The sequence below is a fragment of the Xyrauchen texanus genome, chromosome 14 (assembly GCF_025860055.1).
Source record: "Xyrauchen texanus isolate HMW12.3.18 chromosome 14, RBS_HiC_50CHRs, whole genome shotgun sequence".
NCBI classification, from domain to species: domain Eukaryota; kingdom Metazoa; phylum Chordata; class Actinopteri; order Cypriniformes; family Catostomidae; genus Xyrauchen; species Xyrauchen texanus.
Genome location: NC_068289.1, coordinates 17951275 through 17971417, shown reverse-complemented (window position 1 = coordinate 17971417; position 20143 = coordinate 17951275). Strand labels below are relative to the sequence as shown.

General features: G+C 38.7%; 1 protein-coding gene across 1 annotated transcript; it reads right to left on the bottom strand.

Moving 5' to 3' along the window:
• Positions 1-94: 94 nt before the first annotated feature.
• On the bottom strand, positions 95-18965 carry LOC127654898 (INO80 complex subunit D-like). Its single transcript, XM_052142445.1, has 10 exons — positions 18765-18965; positions 16555-16801; positions 15194-16002; positions 13082-13184; positions 12739-12963; positions 12538-12647; positions 11988-12121; positions 8241-8455; positions 7710-7867; positions 95-7212 (listed from the first exon to the last, which is right to left on the bottom strand). The coding sequence occupies exons 2-10, from the start codon at positions 16770-16772 to the stop codon at positions 6287-6289; spliced, it is 2898 nt and encodes a 965-aa protein (XP_051998405.1). The 5' UTR covers positions 16773-16801; positions 18765-18965; the 3' UTR covers positions 95-6286.
• Positions 18966-20143: the final 1178 nt, after the last annotated feature.

The window sequence follows — 20143 nt, the reverse complement described above, 5'->3', positions numbered from 1 at the left end:
CAAATGTCTGAAACCACAAGAGAAAGTGCCTCTATATTGCATTATTCTCATTTTATACAAATGGTTTCATTACAATTGATATTATCAGCTAACAATTTGATTAAAAAGATGAATCCCAGAATCAGTTATCTCAGACTTTTGGACCCCAAATAATGTAGAACCGTCCCCATCCATGCAAATTCACACAATTTTAATTCTTACATCCAAAAACAAGATCAAAAATGTTCACTCTATATACAGATATTACATACAATGTTTATACACATATTACATTTTTTTTACACAAGAAAAATATACATAAAAATGTAAACTTTTGTATACAAAAAAACAAAAATAAAAAATACCTTAGACAAATTAAAGACCAATAACAAAAGGTGACTAGATTATCCTATCAGTTTTAAAAACAGTTCTACAGTACATTCAGTGAGTACAGGAATCAGTCAGATATCTGAACGCAGAGTGCAAGCAATGTGCCATCTGGAGTTTTCGCTGTGCAGTGGACCTGCTTTCGTTCACACAGAACACACAGTAGTAACACAGTATAAACGTGGACCGCAAACAACACTACAGCTTGTTAGAGTAACGAAACACCTTTTGCCACAACTGATGAATATTGGCAGGGAGAGTAATGAAAGAGAACTCTTGTTCACATGTATCAGGCTTTTGACTGAAAGTCAGTTAGACCTGTGGTATATAGTGCAGGCGAAAATGCAGCTAGAACCACAGGAGGGAATATGACCAAGAAAATTAACCATGTCTTGTCAGTACAGTACTCCTTGAGATTCTCTTCATTTGAGGACAGCTTTAAAAAAATCAAAGAGTATGTGTCAATTTATTTGTGCAAAAACAAGTCATCATGAAGTAATGGCCAAAACTAATGGCTCCAGCACACCCATGATCATTGTGGCACTCTCAATGGGCATCATTCATGAAACAACAGCAGAATTAATTTGTGTGAAACGGACCTAAACTAATTTTTATGTAAAATGTCCCATTGATTTGAATGCAATTTATGAAAGAGTGATTTTACAAATGATTTAATATAATCAATAATTTACATAAGAATTAACTGAATAGGTCGTAAAACAATTCTTATGTAAATTGACGGACATTGAATAGATCAATCAACCTTTCTTATGGGTTGTTGCATTAAATTGAATAGTTAGTAAAAGAAATGCAACATCTCACGTAAGAATGGTTTTACAAACTATTTATGTTTTGATAAGAATGCTTTTTACGAATTACATGACATTTACACAATAATAGTTTAACAAATGATTCAATTCAATATGACAATGGCTTTACGAACATTACATTCTTAAGTGAATTGTTGCATTGTACTGAAAAGTTCATAAAAACAACGGAACAACTGATGTAAAAATGGCGGAAAAATAGTGAGATTAATTGCGATAAGGTCCATGATTGTTTTACATTTAAACTATGATCAGTCTTTCAGCATCCACTAGCTGCTACTTTTTAATAGCTATCAAAAATACTGTCACACATGATCACAATCTCTTTGTCCAAATAAATGACACAGATACACAACATCAATCAATAAAAGTGATTAATCATGACCATTTTGATAGCTTTTAAAACTACCAAACATTATACCACAAAATCTTTCAGTTCCACAAAGTTGGTTGTAATTGACCAGTTTCTTTTTAAAAATCTCATATTTAGTCTTTTGCCACTCAATAAAACCCAATCTAGAGGTTTCTACTCTATAAATATATTTAATACTTAATAACAATATGAGATAATCTTTCAGTGTCAAAAACATTGGTTTTACATTAAAAATAAAAATGTAATCCGAAGGGAACATTGGTCCCATGTGTCAAAAGGCTGACTGACGGTGGCTAAAAATGGCTGTGTGGAAGTCTGGAGTAAAAAAACATTCAGGTTGCACACACACCATTCTCCACTTAAGATTGCACCAAAGGTACCCACACCCAACACGGGGTCATTTCAGTTGATGTCAACTCTCCCTTCATATGCCAACTCTACTGTACTCTGAAACCACAGAGGACTCTTATATTTTAATAACCACAATTATGCTAAACATGTTAAGCACCATAAAGAATAACAGACATTTTAACCCATATATATATTTGCCGAGAAGATTGACCTCAAAATGTAATTGGTCCGTTTTCTTTTTGCTGAGTTTCATGTCAGTGTTTCTACGACTTTAACGAGGTCTGGGTTGAGAACTTTACTGTTAACAAACAGTTAAGTCATAAATTACACTGTTTTAAAAGAATGAGATTCAGCTATTCATAGCCCCAGGCTGAGCCACACCTGAAAACTTGGTTGGGAGGCTCTGCTGATGAGATTATTGCTTTATTTAACCGAGTTGACCTTCTGATGTGAACAGCCCAGATCAAGTCCACTGAGCTTGTGCAAAAACCCATGAAAGAGTCATAATGTTCAGTGCTATAGAAATGTCCTGATTACAAGTCATATAGTGGATTTTCTTGAGACTCAAGTCCAAATCAATCTCAGAGATGTTCAGACCTGCCCTGTTCTCTGAGAGACAAATGAGTGAACGATGGGTGAAGTTGTGGAGGGTTTGGCTATTCCGGGGCTACCATCTCAATACTGCCTGAAGACTGTTTATCTGCAGTGCCACCATGATGGCATGTGTCAGGCCATTTAGATCCTGTTTACACCTGGTATTAACATTTGGCTGTCAGACAATCCGATAACACATGGATGGTGCTAAATAAAGGTGTATGTGTGTTTAGACAGGGTCCAGTTGTTTTTGGGCAGCAAACGCATGTGACCATACTGTATTTGCTGTGTAATTGCTAATGCATTCCAGACAACAAAGAAAGACTGCCTTTTCGCAATTATACATAAGCATCTGATCAAAACGTTTGAAAAGCCCATACATATACATCATGCACAAGACTTCACTGAACCTTTTCATAGTTCCTGAAATCAGGTGAAGCCAATAATCCAAAATGATGTTAATATTGAGGAGCAATACAAGTAGTCCTGTCGGTTATTTGAGATAACGGCAATTATTGTGCATTTCAAATTCCAATAATTTTTCTGTCCATATAAAGGGATTTTATGCTAATCTAGAAATTCTATGAACAGTGAGTTTTTGTCTCTCATTTTCCAGTGTTATTGCGTTGTGTGAGCACTCCAAATAAACCCAGACTATCTTGTGGACTATACTCAGAGCAACTTCTGAAGCTCCAGCAGCTCCTCATAATTTTTTTTGCACATAACAAACCCAGATGGGACTTGTGATAGGCCGAAATCGGGCGACATGCTGGATTGAAGCATCAGCATTTCCCCGGCATTACGTTATGCTTCCATCTTACTGGACAATTCGGATTAAGTATCATTAGGTGGACCGTGCCAGCTTTAAAATCAAAACAAGACATTCTCTGCAAGCACTTTTCATTTGGAATTCAAAGTGGCACAAATCATGTAAATGTGGCTTCACGATTGCTGTAGTAATGTGGATAGCCATGATAAATATTGTGGATGAGGGTTCACCTGTCATTGGCCTTTGCAATAAATACACAACCTATGGGTCTAGTTCTTTTTAATTAGTCAACCTCCCAATTATAGTTTGGGAAACTTTGAATGTTACTGGAATTGGTGCTATTTAAGTGCATTTATATATTTGGAAGCAACAGTGCACCAACATTTTGTGCTTCATCAACCTGCTGTGGCCCACAGATGTAATAATGTATGTAGTCACGAAACTCAATCACAAGTAGTAACAGGAAAAACATTTGAGACACCAGGAAAATGGCAATCTATCTCTGCTGACCACCTGTGATCAGATCACCAGAGACAGATGTTAATACCAGGTACCAAGACCTTTAAAATACTTGCAATGCTCTCTCTAAAGAAATAGCATATGCACCTACTAACACAAGGACTCCACAAAAAGCAAGTGAACCAAAAACCTGCTACTCTTAAGGATTTTTTTTAAGGAATCATTATAAATAAGAAGTTTGAGAATAATAAGGAATATGATGGAGAGTATTCACCAACCTTAGAATAACAGACTGTGAGGCCAGGACAACTCTTGGGTCACAACAACAAGAAACAGAGAGGCTGTTGACAGGCCATGTACACACTGCAAGGTTTTGGGAGTGACAATCGCAATTAAATGATGGAGTGAATTCCCCAAATGACTGTTCTCTAAGCCTTAATTATGAAACAAGTAGAACCAATGTGTGTGCAAATCATTCATTAATCCATTCTTGAGTACATTTTCTATTAAATTCAATGGGACATTTTAGGTAAAAATGGTTCTCCCAACAGGACTCTCACTTGAACTCACAAGGCTTTATACAGTAATACCATAGCAAGGTTTGGGTGTCTCAGCTGTAAATATGGAAATAAATATTGATTCCAGTTTAACTTAAGTTGTTTTGGTCCAAAGCAACCAGAAATCATCGACACAGGTTATATGTTTTTCATATGTGCACATTTAGCTGCTGCTTTTAAACAGCACGATATCTGTTGACTATAAAGTATTGGATTCTACTAGTCCCAAGAGCTGGTGGGATCAGCTACATTGGAGAGAGACAGACTGGTATCAAAATATGTGAATGATTTAAGACACTGGGATTTACTAGCACCGCAACTCGGACAAGCTGTCTGTCCAGAGAACAGAGCCATGCATTCACTAGTGGGTCGGGGGGTGCGTTCCCAAGTATGGTTGCAAGTTCCACCATTACCAACATAGTTCAACTGGTTGTTTCCTGAGACCACAGTTCTAATAAACATTTGCAAACAGCATCGCAAAGTTGAAACGACAGCTACTACGGTTTCGGGAAACATAATTCGGGACACAGTTACTGCAGTGTTGTGACTAGCTGGTTGGTTTGATTCAACGATGCATTTCTAACAAATGCACCTCAGTTTGTTTCAGTACAAACTACATCAAAATATGGTTGTCACTACTTGAATTTGGTTTTAGAATGTGATTGTCATTCCCATAAATAACTAATAAATTGAGTCCTGAACATTTAAGCGAGTCTGTTCAGTTAAATAATGTGATTGTCACCCTCGTTTATAACCAAACTCTATGTTAACTGCGTGAATATGATGTTATTTAACACCCTAAAACAGGGTTGACAAATGTATTTTGCTACTAGGGGTGTTACGGATCAAATTTCTCATGGTTCGTTTGTATTATGATTTTAAGGTTATGGTTTCAGTATGGTTCAGTACTTGATATGTTCAGATAAAAAAAATACTACTGCCAAATCTAAAGAAAGAATACACAATTTGGTAACAAACACTTCAACACAGTTACCCTTATGAAAAATCACCACGGTTTTAATAGTGACCATAGTTTCACAATGGTATTTTTCCTTAAAACCATAGTAACCATAAAATTAACCATGGTTACTATATGGATACTAAAGTACTACTGTAGTAAGGCCATGGTTAATTTTTTCAAAACCATGGTTTCTACAGTCCTGGTTACTACAATTTGAGTATAATATACCCATGGCAAATTTTCTTTAGGATATAAAAAAAATATCTCTAATTACCAAATCAACATTTTAACTTAAAGCTGAAGTGTCATTTCTGCAACAGTAGAGCCACCAAATGGAATTGCAAAACAATGTTTTCAAAACAGCTTTCTGAATATGCCCTCCTCCTGCCTTTGGTCAAACAAAGAGATAATCAGTGGCGTCAGTTGGGGGGGACTGAGTAATGTCCTTGGGGCAGGTCACTCAATTTTCATAGCACCAAAGAGAAGTGTTTACAGTTTTTGAGAAAAATGTTCTTATGAAAGGATTACTTATAGTTGTATATTTTGTCTCTCAACAAATTATCTTGCCATTTTCAACTACACACTAAAGTGTGCAGAACTGTGTCATTATGTCATTAACTGATTTAACATTCTAAAAGTTAATTGGACAGTAGTCTCTGTAGAAAGATGAAGCGTGTGAGACACAGGCGGAGCATATACATCTACAGGTTGTAACTATGCCTGTCTATTTTATGCTTTTTTCTTCACCAGACCATATGCTCATGATGCGTCGTTAGACTTGAGATGAACCACAGTGCAAATGCTTACCAGACTGTGGGTAGCGGACCGCATGGTTTGCTTTTTTACAGAGAACCATTACACCCCTAGTGTGAACGTTTCCTATTTAGCTGCAGTGTGTAGGTGGCCATAGAGTATATGGTTAACCGTGTCCAAAAGGACTCTGCTAATAGTCAAAGAGCTGTTTGTGATGGAGCATAATGATGTGTGAGGTGGGATGGCCTCTCGCTTGCTCTGTCTCTCTATCTAGACTCAGTTGCTCTGAGGGAAGGGGGGCGTGGCAGCAGTGGCATTAGTGATCGTAAAGCCTGTAGGCGGTGCTGTCGAGCTATGGCTGGGCTGCAGGTCTTTGGGAATCCCGCTGTGGGAAGCCAGTTGGTGGCCGAAGGCTGCACTAAACTGTGGGAGCTGTAGTTTAGCTTGGGTTGAGGTGAGGATGTCCCGAGAAGTGGCCGAGGATGACATGAGGCCGGTCAGGCCCGACTGGGGAAGAGCGGAGAGAGCAGATGTCGGCTGCAGGATCGTGGAGTGAGAGATGGAGAGCGGGGTAGAAAGAGAGGTGGAGAGGAGGTGACTTTCAGCACTGAGGATATTCCCAAACTGTGCTGGGTCTGTGAGCGACAAGGGGAGGTTATTCCAAGAGGTGCGTGGAGGCCCTGGAGCTCCACTCAAAGGCACCTCAAGCAAAAGAGGAGGGTCAGTTTGATAAGAGGCACCATGTGGGGGAGAGATGTGATCCCTGTAGGGCGATGGCACATGCTCGCTGCTGTAATGACTACCTGGTGGGGAGGGGTCAGACTTGGGAGCCTGGGAAAGCATTTGTTCTGTTAGTCCACTGGTAGGACTGGTAGGCCCTGTGGTGGTGCTCTGAGTGGGTTGAGATGAAGGGGAGGTGGTGAAATGATGGTCTAGTGACGCATGGAGAAGGTTTCCCTCCAGTTCTAAATTGGGAAATGTCTCAGAAGCCATGCGGCCATTAAGAAGGTCTCCGATGCCTGTCGCTGTGACCCCCGATCCAGAGAATACGGCCATGGTGCGGTGGTCAACTCCATCCGCAGGGGTCAGTTCACCCATTGAGGACAAACACACCAGGGAGTCAGGATATGAGCCCATTGCCTGCAGGGCTCTGACCAGTTCTTCTGCCTCTTCTGTGGTGGGAAGCAACTCTCCGTTCTTACCTGGATCCAAAAATAAATGTCAGAATAGATGCAAAAATACCAACTAGATTTTTTATTTTTTTATGTGAGTGGTGCTTGCCTGTGTAAAACTTGCCACCATGATGCTATGTTGTGGGCGGTTGCTTGGACATAACTGTAGTTGCTTACTGGCCCAATTTAAAAGCGCCAACCCTCAAGTCTCTATGATACAGTATTTTGGTCTCTAGATAGGGCTCCTTTAATGCAAGTCTATAAAATGTTATCCCCCTTTATTGTCAGATTACTTAGAAAAGTAACAGCACACAAATCATCAACATAGCCACATGGTTTGCGATATAAATTAATGTCCGTAGCACAAACTGTGCAAGAATTATTTTCCAAAGTTTAATATTTAGGGTTCAAGGTTTGTTCCTTATCCTAAGTAGTAGTAATAGTTCAATTGATGCTTGTCTTGGCTAGCACCATTAAAAAGCACCCACACAAACACACTCACTGTACATAATCTAATGAGAACATACCCTCAAATAGGTCAAAATCCTGAAGATCATCGGGTAGTCTGGGCAGCACATCAGAGAAATCTTCCTGATTCAGCTCAAGATCATTAGGAATGTCAGGCATTTCATTTGTGATGTCATCAGGAAGCTCACCTGCACTGAGCTCTGGGGTAGACGGACTCCTGTGAGACCGACATACAGTCATCCATGTGGAAGAAAAGACATTAACCAATACAATATATAATACTTATACTTATTTCCTTGCTTTACTGTGGTGTTAACAAACCTCAGCATTCAATGAGGGGAATGAACATTAGTTTTTTGGTAGCTATAAACATGTTGACAGTGTAACTAACTTTATCAAATTTTTTGCTCAGCAAGATTCTTTTCAAACTGTTGCTCCTTAGACAGAGCTGAAAGAGAAAACTAACTACAGAAGAAGACCTGCCGCTTCTTGCAGCAATGCTGAGAATTCGATACATATTTGCAGTGCATTATGAATTGTGTTATGAATGTTTTGAATAAAAAAAAAGAAAAATAATGCGGGGTGGAAACCTGATGTGGGCGTGGTGAGCGGGCAGTGTGAGGGAGGAGGGCATTGGCAGGTTGCCCTGTGGCATAGCAGGGGGAATGGGCTTCTGTGGTCTGCGCAGGCATTGCCTCTTCTTCTTGTGTTTCTTGGTCAGTGCGGGAGGTTTGGTCTTCTTGCGTGGGCGTCGTTGTTGCTGCTGCTGACTGCGTCTATTACCATCCCCACGTAGGAAATTATCCTGCCACACACGTAATCACATAACACTTAGTGGCTTTTCACACAAGACATTTAATTCTCTATGCAAGTTTGCACTATATATATATATATATATATATATATATATATATGTATATATATATATATATGTATATATATATCAGTGAGAAAGTATTCAGACCCCTTAAATTTTTCACGCTTTGTTATATTGCAGCCATTTGCTAAAATCATTTAAGTTCATTTTTTGTCCTCATTATTGTACACACAGCACCCCATATTGACAGAAAAACACAGAATTGTTGACATTTTTGCACATTTATTAAAAAAGAAAAACTGAAATATCACATGGTCCTAAGTATTCAGACCATTTGTTCAGTATTTAGTAGAAGCACCCTTTTGATCTAATACAGCCATGAGTCTTTTTGGGAAAGATGCAACAAGTTTTTCACATCTGGATTTGGGTATCCTCTGCCATTCCTCCTTGCAGATCCTCTCCAGTTCTGTCAGGTTGGATGGTAAACATTGGTGGACAGCCATTTTCAGGTCTCTCCAGAGATGCTCAATTGGGTGCTCAGAGATGCTCAATTCAAGAACAGTCACGGAGTTGTTATTTTGGGCCATTCAAGAACAGCCACTCCTTCGTTATTTTAGCGGTGTGCTTAGGGTCATTGTCTTGTTGGAAGGTGAACCTTCGGCCCAGTCTGAGGTCCAGAGCACTCTGGAGAAGGTTTTCATCCAGGATATCCCTGTACTTGGCCGAATTCATCTTTCCCTCGATTGCAACCAGTCGTCCTGTCCCTGCAGCTGAAAAACACCCCCACAGCATGATGCTGCCACCACCATGCTTCACTGTTGAGACTGTATTGGACAGGTGATGAGCAGTGCCTGGTTTTGTCCACACATACCGCTTAGAATTAAGGCCAAAAAGTTCTATCTTGGACTCATCAGACCAGAGAATCTTATTTATCACCATCTTGGAGTCCTTCAGGTGTTTTTTAGCAAACTCCATGCAGGCTTTCATGTGTCTTGCACTGAGGAGAGGCTTCCGTCGGGCCACTCTGCCATAAAGCCCCGACTGGTGGATGGCTGCAGTGATGGTTGATTACTACAACTTTCTCCCATCTCCTGACTGCATCTCTGGAGCTCAGCCACAGTGATCTTTGGGTTATTCTTTACCTCTCTCACCAAGGCTCTTCTCCCCCGATAGCTCAGTTTGGCCGGACGGCCAGCTCTAGGAAGGGTTCTGGTCGTCCCAAACGTCTTCCATTTAAGGATTATGGAAGCCACTGTGCTCTTATGAACCTTAAGGGCAGCAGAAATTTTTTTTGTAACCTTGGCCAGATCTGTGCCTTGCCACAATTCTGTCTCTGAGCTCTTCAGGCAGTTCCTTTGACCTCATGATTCTCATTTGCTCTGACATGCACTGTGAGCTGTAAGGTCTTATATAGACAGGTGTGTGGCTTTCCTAATCAAGTCCAATCAGTATAATAAAACACAGCTGGACTCAATTGAAGGTGTAGAACCATCTCAAGGATGATCAGAAGAAATGGACAGCACCTGAGTTAAATATATGAGTGTCACAGCAAAGGGTCTGAATACTTAGGACCATGTTATTTTTCAGTTTTTCTTTTTAATAAATGTGCAAAAATGTTAACAATTCTGTGTTTTTCTGTAAATATGGGGTGCTTTGTGTACAATAATGAGGAAAAAAAATGAACTTAAATGATTTTAGCAAATGGCTGCAATATAACAGAGTGAAAAAATTAAGGGGGTCTGAATACTTTCCGTACCCACTGTATATACATACACATATGTATGTATATACATATACATACAGTGCATCTGGAAAGTATTCACAGCGCTTCACTTTTTCCACATTTTGTTATGTTACATTTTGGAATAAGGCTGTAACATAACAAAATATGTAATATATAAATACACATATATACATATATATAAGGGCTGTCGATTTAACGCATTAATTCAGTGCAATTCCCCCGTATAAGGAAGATTCCTGAGAAATGCAAGCTTGTAGTAACACCTGTTTACTCCAGAGGGCTGTAAGTGAAACTTCAGCTGTGTGAAAACACACAGTTTATACAGTGAAGAAAACAACCTTCAGCAGCAACAACACAGACATGCGTTACGTTCAAAACACTTGATGGAGCGCAAATCCGAACTAAATGATGTCAACATGTGTTTAAAAATTGAGTATTAACTATATTTAACATGACACAGTGACCTAAAAATGTTATGTTTATGACGCAACGCACCCGAGACGCTACATAAGCATGTCTGACGTAAGATGTAAATTAATGGGTCCTTAAACAAGCCCTCATATTAAATCTCGAACTGATTGACAAATTCACTGGTGAAATGGATTGCTGTGAATTGTATGCCAATGATTGACTTATGTTCAATAATATGGTAGTAAACAATACATTGTATTCTAAAGCTGCTTTTTGTATTGTCTTACCAATAATTAACTCTTCTGCCACAAGAATGTAATACATTTTAATTATCTGAATATTTTATATATATATATATATATATATATATATAAATATTGAACAATTATATATTTTATATATATAATTGTTAAATATTTAAAGATAACTATGTATAATATTTTCATCATTATATTGTTATATGAGGGGCTTTCTCACCAAATATTTGTATATGCCATTAAATGCGATTAATCGCGATTAATTCATCGGGACGCCATGTAATTATTTCAATTAAAAATTGTAATCGTATATACACACAAACACATACACACCGATCAGCCACAACATTAAAACCACCTGCCTAATATTGTGTAGGTCCCCCTCATGCCGCCAAAACCGCACCAACCCGCATCTCAAAATAGCATTCTGATATGCTATTCTTCTCACCACAATTGTACAGAGCGGTTATCTGAGTTACCGTAGACTTTGTCACATAACTTTTGAGGTGAGAGAGGAAGAGTGAAACACATGCGCACTTTGTTCGAATCGGTTTGGACATTCTCTGTTGACCTCTCACATCAACAAGGCATTTCCGTGCACAGAACTGCCCTCACTGGATGTTTTTTTGTTTTTGGCACCATTCTGAGTACATTCTAGAGTCAGTTGTGTGAAAATCCCAGGAGATAAGCAGTTACAGAAATACTCAAACCAGCCCATCTGGCAAAAACAATCATTCATGTGATTATATAATCAGCCAATCGTGTGGCAGCAGTGCATACAATCATGCAGATATGGGTCAGCAGCTTCAGTTAATGTTCACATCAACCATCATAATGGGGAAAAAATGTGATCTCAGTGATTTGGACCGTGGCATGATTGTTGATGCTAGATATTTTGGCTCATCTGTGTAAATAATGTAAATAAGTCGCTTTGGACCAAAAGTCCAAAAAACGATGAAAAAATAATTAGAAATATATTCCGGAAAATACGGTAGTTGTTTTTAACCGCAAGACCTCATGCTGTCTGAATGCTCTGTAAACTTCTGTGCTGTCCACATGTGATGTCGAAACCTCCCTTTTCATGTCATCACAATAAGTGGTGTCTCACCATTTTCTTGGCATGTTCGTCACAGAGAGGTGTCTGATGAGTGATATCAAACACAGGAACAGAGCACTGCTGTCCATCAGCAAACCGTGCAGTACAACTGGAGAACAGCTGCTGAGAGCGATTCAGTAGCATATCTGCACAAACCTGATGTCAAGAACCAAAATTCACAACCAGAACAAATGTACTTGTTACTTTGCAATGGCTTTGTTCACACTGACAAGCCAAATCCAAATTTTCTAACATAAACGACTCGCTAAGTCTTTTTGTGGTCTGGGTTACACAATTTAACAAAACAAGTGAGTTAGAAAAGTCAAGTCATTTTTATTTGTATAGTGCTTTTCACAGTACACAGGATTTCAATGCATTTCAAGTTTCAAAATGTGCGCAGTGTGAACAAAGCCTTTGGCTTCATTAAGCATATCCTCCAAAATATACGTGGGACTGTACAGGCCTGTGATCTCAAACCATCGTTTTAGTAACCCTGATCCTTAAGCATCAGGCAACAAAAAACACATTCATTTATTTGTAGATTGTGTATGTTAAAGGATACGTTGAAAACAGTGGCATGAAAATGGCAAAGGTACGTTGCAGCAGCTTTGTCCCTTGGTGATTCCAGTACACATTGTCCTTTCATACTTTGGTGGTACTGCAGACCTTGAACTGGAGAAAACATAAAAAGAAACACAAACATCCTGTCACAAGCACATCTAAACATGCACATAATCCCTCTAAACATGTTGACTGATCACACCAGGCGGTGGTCTGTGAGCACTTGCTGAGCCTCTGAATGAGTTGTGCAGTGCAGTCGGGGTCTTTGCTTGCAGCATGGAGCAGAGCTTTCCGGAAGGCGTATCGGTATCTGCTGTGACGGGTGGCTGCCCTTTCATGTCTGCACAGGTGTCTATACCTCTCCTGCAGGTATGTACACAGCTGTGCCAGACGTGCCCGCCGGGACAATGGTTTTTCATCTGAGGAGCTGACACACACAATACAAAATAAATCTGTCTGGGAATTATAGCATGCTTGATTTGTTTCTAAAACAATTGTTGTCTACTCTCAGATTAAACAATTTACTAAGTGAATGAATTTCTAACCTGTAAAAAGGACTTCTTTCCTGTATTCTCCAGGCCTGAGGCAATAAAGGAACAATCTCCTCTGTATCTTCATCATCTGTACTGTCCTCAGACCAGTCTAGCCCTAACCAGACACATACATATATTATCAGATATCCCAAAAATTATTCCACACAGTGTTGTGTAGTATTGGATTGCATGTAATCTGGATAATGTAATCGGGTTACAAAAAAAATTATGTCCTTGTAATAAGATTACGTTTTTATATGTGCACAATCGGCTTAGTAACTTTTTTATGGATTACATGATTGTTTGATTTAATGTTTACAACTATTTAATAAAGGAGTTTACATTTTCACTTAACCTTTCAACCTAATACATTTTAAATCGGATTTCTTAAAAACATGCAATAACTAAAGTAATTAGATTAGATTACCTAAAAGTGAAATATAAAAGAATACATTACTGAATAGACTTAGTCGTGTAACTTATTTCATAAGTAATCTACCAAACACAGACTCCAGAGAAGAGGATGCTCAATATGGGTTTTCCAATGGTATTTTACACAATGTTTACACAAAATTAACTTAAAAATATCTGAAATTCAAAAGTGCATTATCCATTGACAAGGCTGTTGGTGGATTTAAACAGTAGGATTGGGAACTGAGAACCGGTACAGAAACCATATGATTTTCAAGATTTTGGCTCTGTTAACGATTCTCACATGTGAAATTTTCTGCCACTGCAGGCCGAACACTGTTCTAAAATACACATTTTTGTGGCAGCGCTGCCCTCTACTGAATCTACACCTTAAAATAGTGGTCGATGATACATTTTCCCATTTGACCAATTTGTTTCTTAAGGCCACGAGGGCCTTAGAATCGCCTGCTAGCATGTAAACGACCAATAACAGCTCTTTTTTTATTACATGTCATTGTGTTACTACAATAATAGACCGGTGTGCAACACGGTCTCATTGAATCGGTCAGCATATAGACACATCTCATCTCATAATGTTAAAGTGCTCATGTGTTTTACTCTTCCTCTCTCACCTCAACAGTTTACTATAACTTTTTACTGTCTTGTCTAATGATAAAAAGACAAATATCAATTAAACTAATATCACATACCGTCTGCAAATTGGCAGAAACATTGTTTAAACAGATGTAATAAACAAACCTCACAAAAACTTGATCAAATCCAGCATCCTATGTAGAGCTCATATTTTTTCCTCTAAAGCACGTATTCTTTCAGCCTCTCCTCAACTGTTCCTTGTAACTTTTAACTTTCTTGTCCAATGATAAAAATGCAAATATCATACTACTTTCATATACTGTGTGCAAATATGTGGATGTCTCATTTAAACAGATGTAATTCACAAACCTAATGAAAATCCAGCCTTTTCTTACTGTTGAGCGCTCATCTAATAACGTTCTCCTCTGAAACTCATATTCTATCAGCCAGAATCAAAACGTCAGGATCCTCTTGTTTAAAAATCATGACGGTCTCTCCATGACAATCTAAGCAGGTGATCCAGAATAACTAAAGTGCTAAATAAGAGCTCATAAACTTTTTTGCAATTTTATGTTTACTTTATTTACTACATAATATTTTGTGATATATGGGTATTGAATCGGCCTTTCTTGCTCTCTGGATATCGGCATTGGCCATTAAAAAACATGTCTACCACTAATCTTAAAACACGCAGAGCGCCCAGTGTATTTATTTCCACATGAATGACTGTTGAGTTGATTCCTTGAATTAATTAGTTAATAAAATATGTTTTCACATCTATTGCTTGTTTAGATTTTTTATTTAATATATAGTTAGAATCAATTGCTGGATTGCATTAACGCCATTTATAAGAATTGTATTAAATTTCTTTCTTATTTGTTCTATCTGCTCTGTAACAATCTGAAATGATGTAATATTAAAGTAAATAAAATAAGTCTTCAAATTACAAATTATTCCCATTACTAGAGCTTAATTACCACGTTGCTTGGTGAGTTACTATAGTTATAGTATGTTCATTGTTGCACACATATTCAAATATATTTGCTGTACGATAATGTTTCGGGACTCATTTATCTTCTGTTTAGTGTTACTGTTCTAAATGAGTGTGGAGGCGCATACCGAGATGTGGGAACAGGTCTCCACGCTCTCTCTGTCTTTGAGTGTAAAGTTGCACAAGGTGCTGCAGTCTGAGCAGGCAGACAGGGGGTGCTGTAAAGGCAGCGGGCCGCATGGCCACAGAGTGGCGCTGAGGGCAGTCCTGGGCAGCAGGCGAGCGAGGAGATGCAGTAGGGAGAGGTCTCCGGATGACTGGCTGGTTCTCAGCCCCTGCTGATGGGAGCAGGCCAGACAACACGGAAGGGCAGGTCTGATGTGGAGCTGGCTTGCATAGCAGAGTCTGCACCACAATATGTTGGGTGTAGGGGGGACAATCTGCATGTTGAAGGGGCTGGACAAGCCTCGATGAGGGTTGGGGTGGAGGTAGAGGTGGTGGTGGTTGTGGCAAGTGCGGGGAAGTTGGAAGCGTGCAAGGTTCTGTGACGGCGCTAAAGTGCTTGATGTCCGACTGAAGGTGTTCAGGGTCCTGTGCTGTCACCCTCAGGCTAATCACTGGCCTGCCGGGCGGCTTCCTTGTATTGGAGCTTTTCTGCGCCACGCTCTCCTCTTCATCCGTTTCCTCCTCGTAAAAGGCAAAGGGGTCGAGGAGGTCAGAATCGCAGAGGGGCAGGGGGGTGAGACAAGAGCAGGGTGGAGACGGGGTGAGGCCGTCTAGTCCGTTAGAGTCTCTAAGAGCCAGAGAGGGAACGGTGATGTTCAGAGCAACGGACTCAACGTGAGCCCGGGCATGCACCTCCTCGAGAGCATCCTGCTTCTTCTTACGCTCCTTCTTAGGGATGAAGCCCAGCACCTGTAGGTGGCTGTTACAGTATCTGCCAAAGAAAATTTCACAATGTTTTACTCATATCACACATATCAATGTATAGGCGGCATATTTTAAACAGTTGAGCATGAACTGATGGATGCCAAGGCAAACGCAGCCAATTGAGCCAGTCTCAAAATGTATCTAAAAAAGTTTTCAATGCTTTGTTTCGTTTATTCTCACGTCCGGGAAAAGTGCATGCTCTCTGATTGATTTCAGGACAGACCTAACCACACATAAACACTCTAGAGCTGCAACTAAGGATTATTTTGATAAACGACTAATCTAATGATTATTAATTAATTATTTGGGCTCCTACATTTTCTCCAAAATGATCCCGTGGGATAAAGCAACAATTCGGCAATGAAAATATTTCTCGTCAACATTGGGGTGAGGGCCTCAACAACCAACTCAACAAAGAATTCACAAACAGTAACACAAATGTTATACATGTTTGATGCAGTTTGACAATCAAGAGTAACATCTTACAACAGCATGTTTTGCACGAGTGCTAAAATTCAGATGTAATCAGCTCGGTTTCCTCTCAGTGTGCATCTCTCACCTTCTCTCTTCTGCTTTGGGGATGGGGTTGGTGCATCGCTGACTGTTGTACTTGGCCACATATTCACACTGTTTAAACGGAGCAGTTTTGTCCTCCAGAACATGGCGAATGCAGAAGGCGTATCCATTCAATCTGCGCTGCTTGCAGAGTTTTGGGCTGTAGGAGCACAGCGGCTTATTATCCACCTCTGAGTAATGGATGTGTTTACCTTCATACATCACGTGTTTCTGGTCCCTGAGAACATCAGCTGATCAGAGGAAGAAAAATATCAGTGGGTGTGTGTGTGTGTAAATAACAACATTATTCCACATAAATTAAACATAATACGAAATGCGGACACAGAATCACTGATTACAACATAGCTAGTATTCCCAAATGTGGTTGGACACTTAAAACCAAACATGCATGACTGTCATTAAATATGATTTAAAAAAATATCAAACCAAGTAGCATCTCAATAAATTATATTAGGGAATCCACACAACTTCCCTTTTTGGATCACCTTTTAACCAACTGTTCCCAAGGTAATTTTTAGTAGATATGTGAAGTCAGCAAACACAGGTGTAGCTCATTACATTAACTATGGACAAGTTCCACTAATGTCTGACAAACAGAAAGTGTCATAATCTTTTTCGTCTTCATTTTGAGCAGTATATCTCTTGTTTTATAATTTCATAGCACTACCTGAAGCATGCCTGCACTAACTTTTCATTTGGTTTGATATTTTATGTAATCCAATAACACTCACACATTTAAGTGTGACTTAAGTGTCAAAATACATTTGTGGCCACTGTATATACAGAATTACAATATACATTATAACACTTTAAAAATTATGTATAATATGTAGAATTTTTTTTATTTTTTATTTTAAAATGCTGCATGTGTCCAGTGTGCGAATGCCTTTAATTTACTCTGCTGCTCGATCTTTACCAAAGTTGTGTTGAGAAATATGTTTGACAAGCAGCCCTAGTTATATTTGAAAAATAAAATAAAAAATGCATCCGATATATATGGATAATTATCTGGAAAATATTCCAATTATCACTGCATGAACAAGGCAACAATCGTAAGCCTATAGATCACACACTTCACACTGGAATTGTCTGAGAACTCTTCAACATTGACAGTATATCATAGTTATATCAACCTTGTGACCTGGTTTAATGTTTGAACTGTCAAGCCTGAGTCGATGCTAGTTGATGTGGTTATATGTTAACTAGAATATCTCAAAACAAAGATTATAGAGACAAGAGGAACCAAAACAAATAGACAGTTGACAATGAAAAAGTGATGTCTATTGCGTCCTAAGCTTGAAACCTATAAAATAAATGTGCTCTGATCAATAGGATGCTACCTTTTACCAGACACTAATGCAATTTAGCTAATCAAATGAACTACCCTTAAAACAAGCACCGAGTTGGTACCATAGTACAGTTGTGGTTGTATCAGAGTGTTTTACCATGGTACTTTTATATATACCATTATATATACAGTTATTTTAATAACTGTTCATAAGTCATGTTAAATAAACATCGCTGTCAAACAATCGATATGCTAAATATCTAAAACACACACACGCGCGCAATATTCAGCAGAAATTCAGCTCATTTGGCCATGTGATATCATAAATATATAATGTATTCGTTTATACTCGGTTATGTGTTTACTTTGAGTCTCTAGATGGTAAAATATCACATTAAATCGACATTTGACCCATTAGCTGCGATGCTAAAAACAAACCCAGGAAACACAAACATTGATGTGCCACTGCCCTCATTTTAACTTTAAAACGATAAAACACACGTTTACGAGATAAAAAAAAATCACGTTCGATGATTTGCATTTTATTACTTCATTTTTACAAAGACGTGAAGCCTGTGTAAACTAATAGGCGCAAATGTGGCTATAAACAATGCGAACGAGGCCCGTTAAATCAGGCCGTGATAGCGGAGCGCTAATGTCGAATTAATATTCGTTTAACTTCAATGCATTTGTGAATATCGTTTGTAAATAAAACAGAGAACAAAGGAAGCTATAGCAGAACTATTTCGTTAAGAAATGGCGAGAGTAAAACAACACGTATCCTTAATGCACATTCTGAGCCTTTGTAAACATCGGCCTGCTGAGACTGCTGAGTGGCGCGGTAGCGGGGTCAGGGCGATCAGAACCCGTGTACGGCATTAATCGAGCCCGCGGAGTCTGCTTACCTGCAGTGGGTTCAGCCTCTACGGGTTTCACTCCGGACAGACTGTACAAACGCCCTAGATCGTTAACTGCACCGGATATTCATCGGGATTTCTTATGGGAATACTATTCCCTGCTGGGTCGTGAACCGGTAAACCGATCACAAATGTGGTTTAAATATTACGTTATCTTCTGCTCTCATTGAATAGATCTGCGGGGCTTTAGAGTTCAGTGCTTGGCAGAGTTACAGCACCACCACTGGCACTGCTGGAACATGACAGCCACTCCACTACCATGATGAACTACAAAACACCATAATAACAGCTCAATTACCAGATCACTAAAGTATCTACAGACAATGTACTGACAGTACATGGTGTCGTATTTGGTTACAGCAGTAGTGTGGGAATTCAGGAACAGGGAATCTGTTTGATATACTGTAGTTAGTACATGTGTTGTAATATGGCATTGCTGCAGTTTTAATAACTGTATTATAAATAGTTTGCCCAGCTCAAATTCAAACCTTTATTACAAATGAGAGGGGAAAAGTTTAGTCTAGATCAGTGCCTGCAGCAGAATTCATGCTACATTGCAGCCGATCAGAGTTAACATTCACACATAAGGACAATTTCTTGATTTCTGAAATAATTATACTTTTTCAAAACAAATATTAAAGAAAGTAATGTAATTCTCTGATTTAAACATCTCTTAGATTATGGAACTGAAAATGTGTTCAATTATCTTAACTACTTGTACATAGCTATACCTCTTTTCACATTACTTTTCTACATATTGCTATCATACGTGTCCTCTTATGTATGTGTCCTCTATATATACATTCTCTTAACTTTATTTATATAATTTATGTCCCATATGTGCTCTGGAAGCTTCCTTGTGTGTTTAAACATCCTAATAATCCTCATTCTCTTTCTGAGTTCATCCAAGTTTGAAATATTCCTTTTTTAAATTACATCCATATTTAAATCAATAAGCATCTCAATCAAAACCAGACCGCTGATTTTGGTGAAAATATTTTCATCAGAAAATATTTCTGAACTTGTGAAGAAGACTCTTTCCACTGGATTTTATCTTAACTTCCAAAACCTTCTTAATCACAAAGCCATTATACATGACATTTTCAACATGGAACCACTTTTGATCAGTATGCCAGGTCCAAGTGGTTCAAACGTTTAAATTTAATTTTACTGATATAGGAAAGATGTGTATTACATTTTCTGTTGTGCCAATAAAACAAAACAAATCATGCATAGGGCCTATTGCTCTAGTTTTGATATTTATCATTTATCTGTATGAGTAGCTGCTGTTTTGTAGGGCTAAATAACAATAATAAACCATTTAGTCATCTGGAGTGTTTTGCATGATGTTTTATATAGTACGTGCA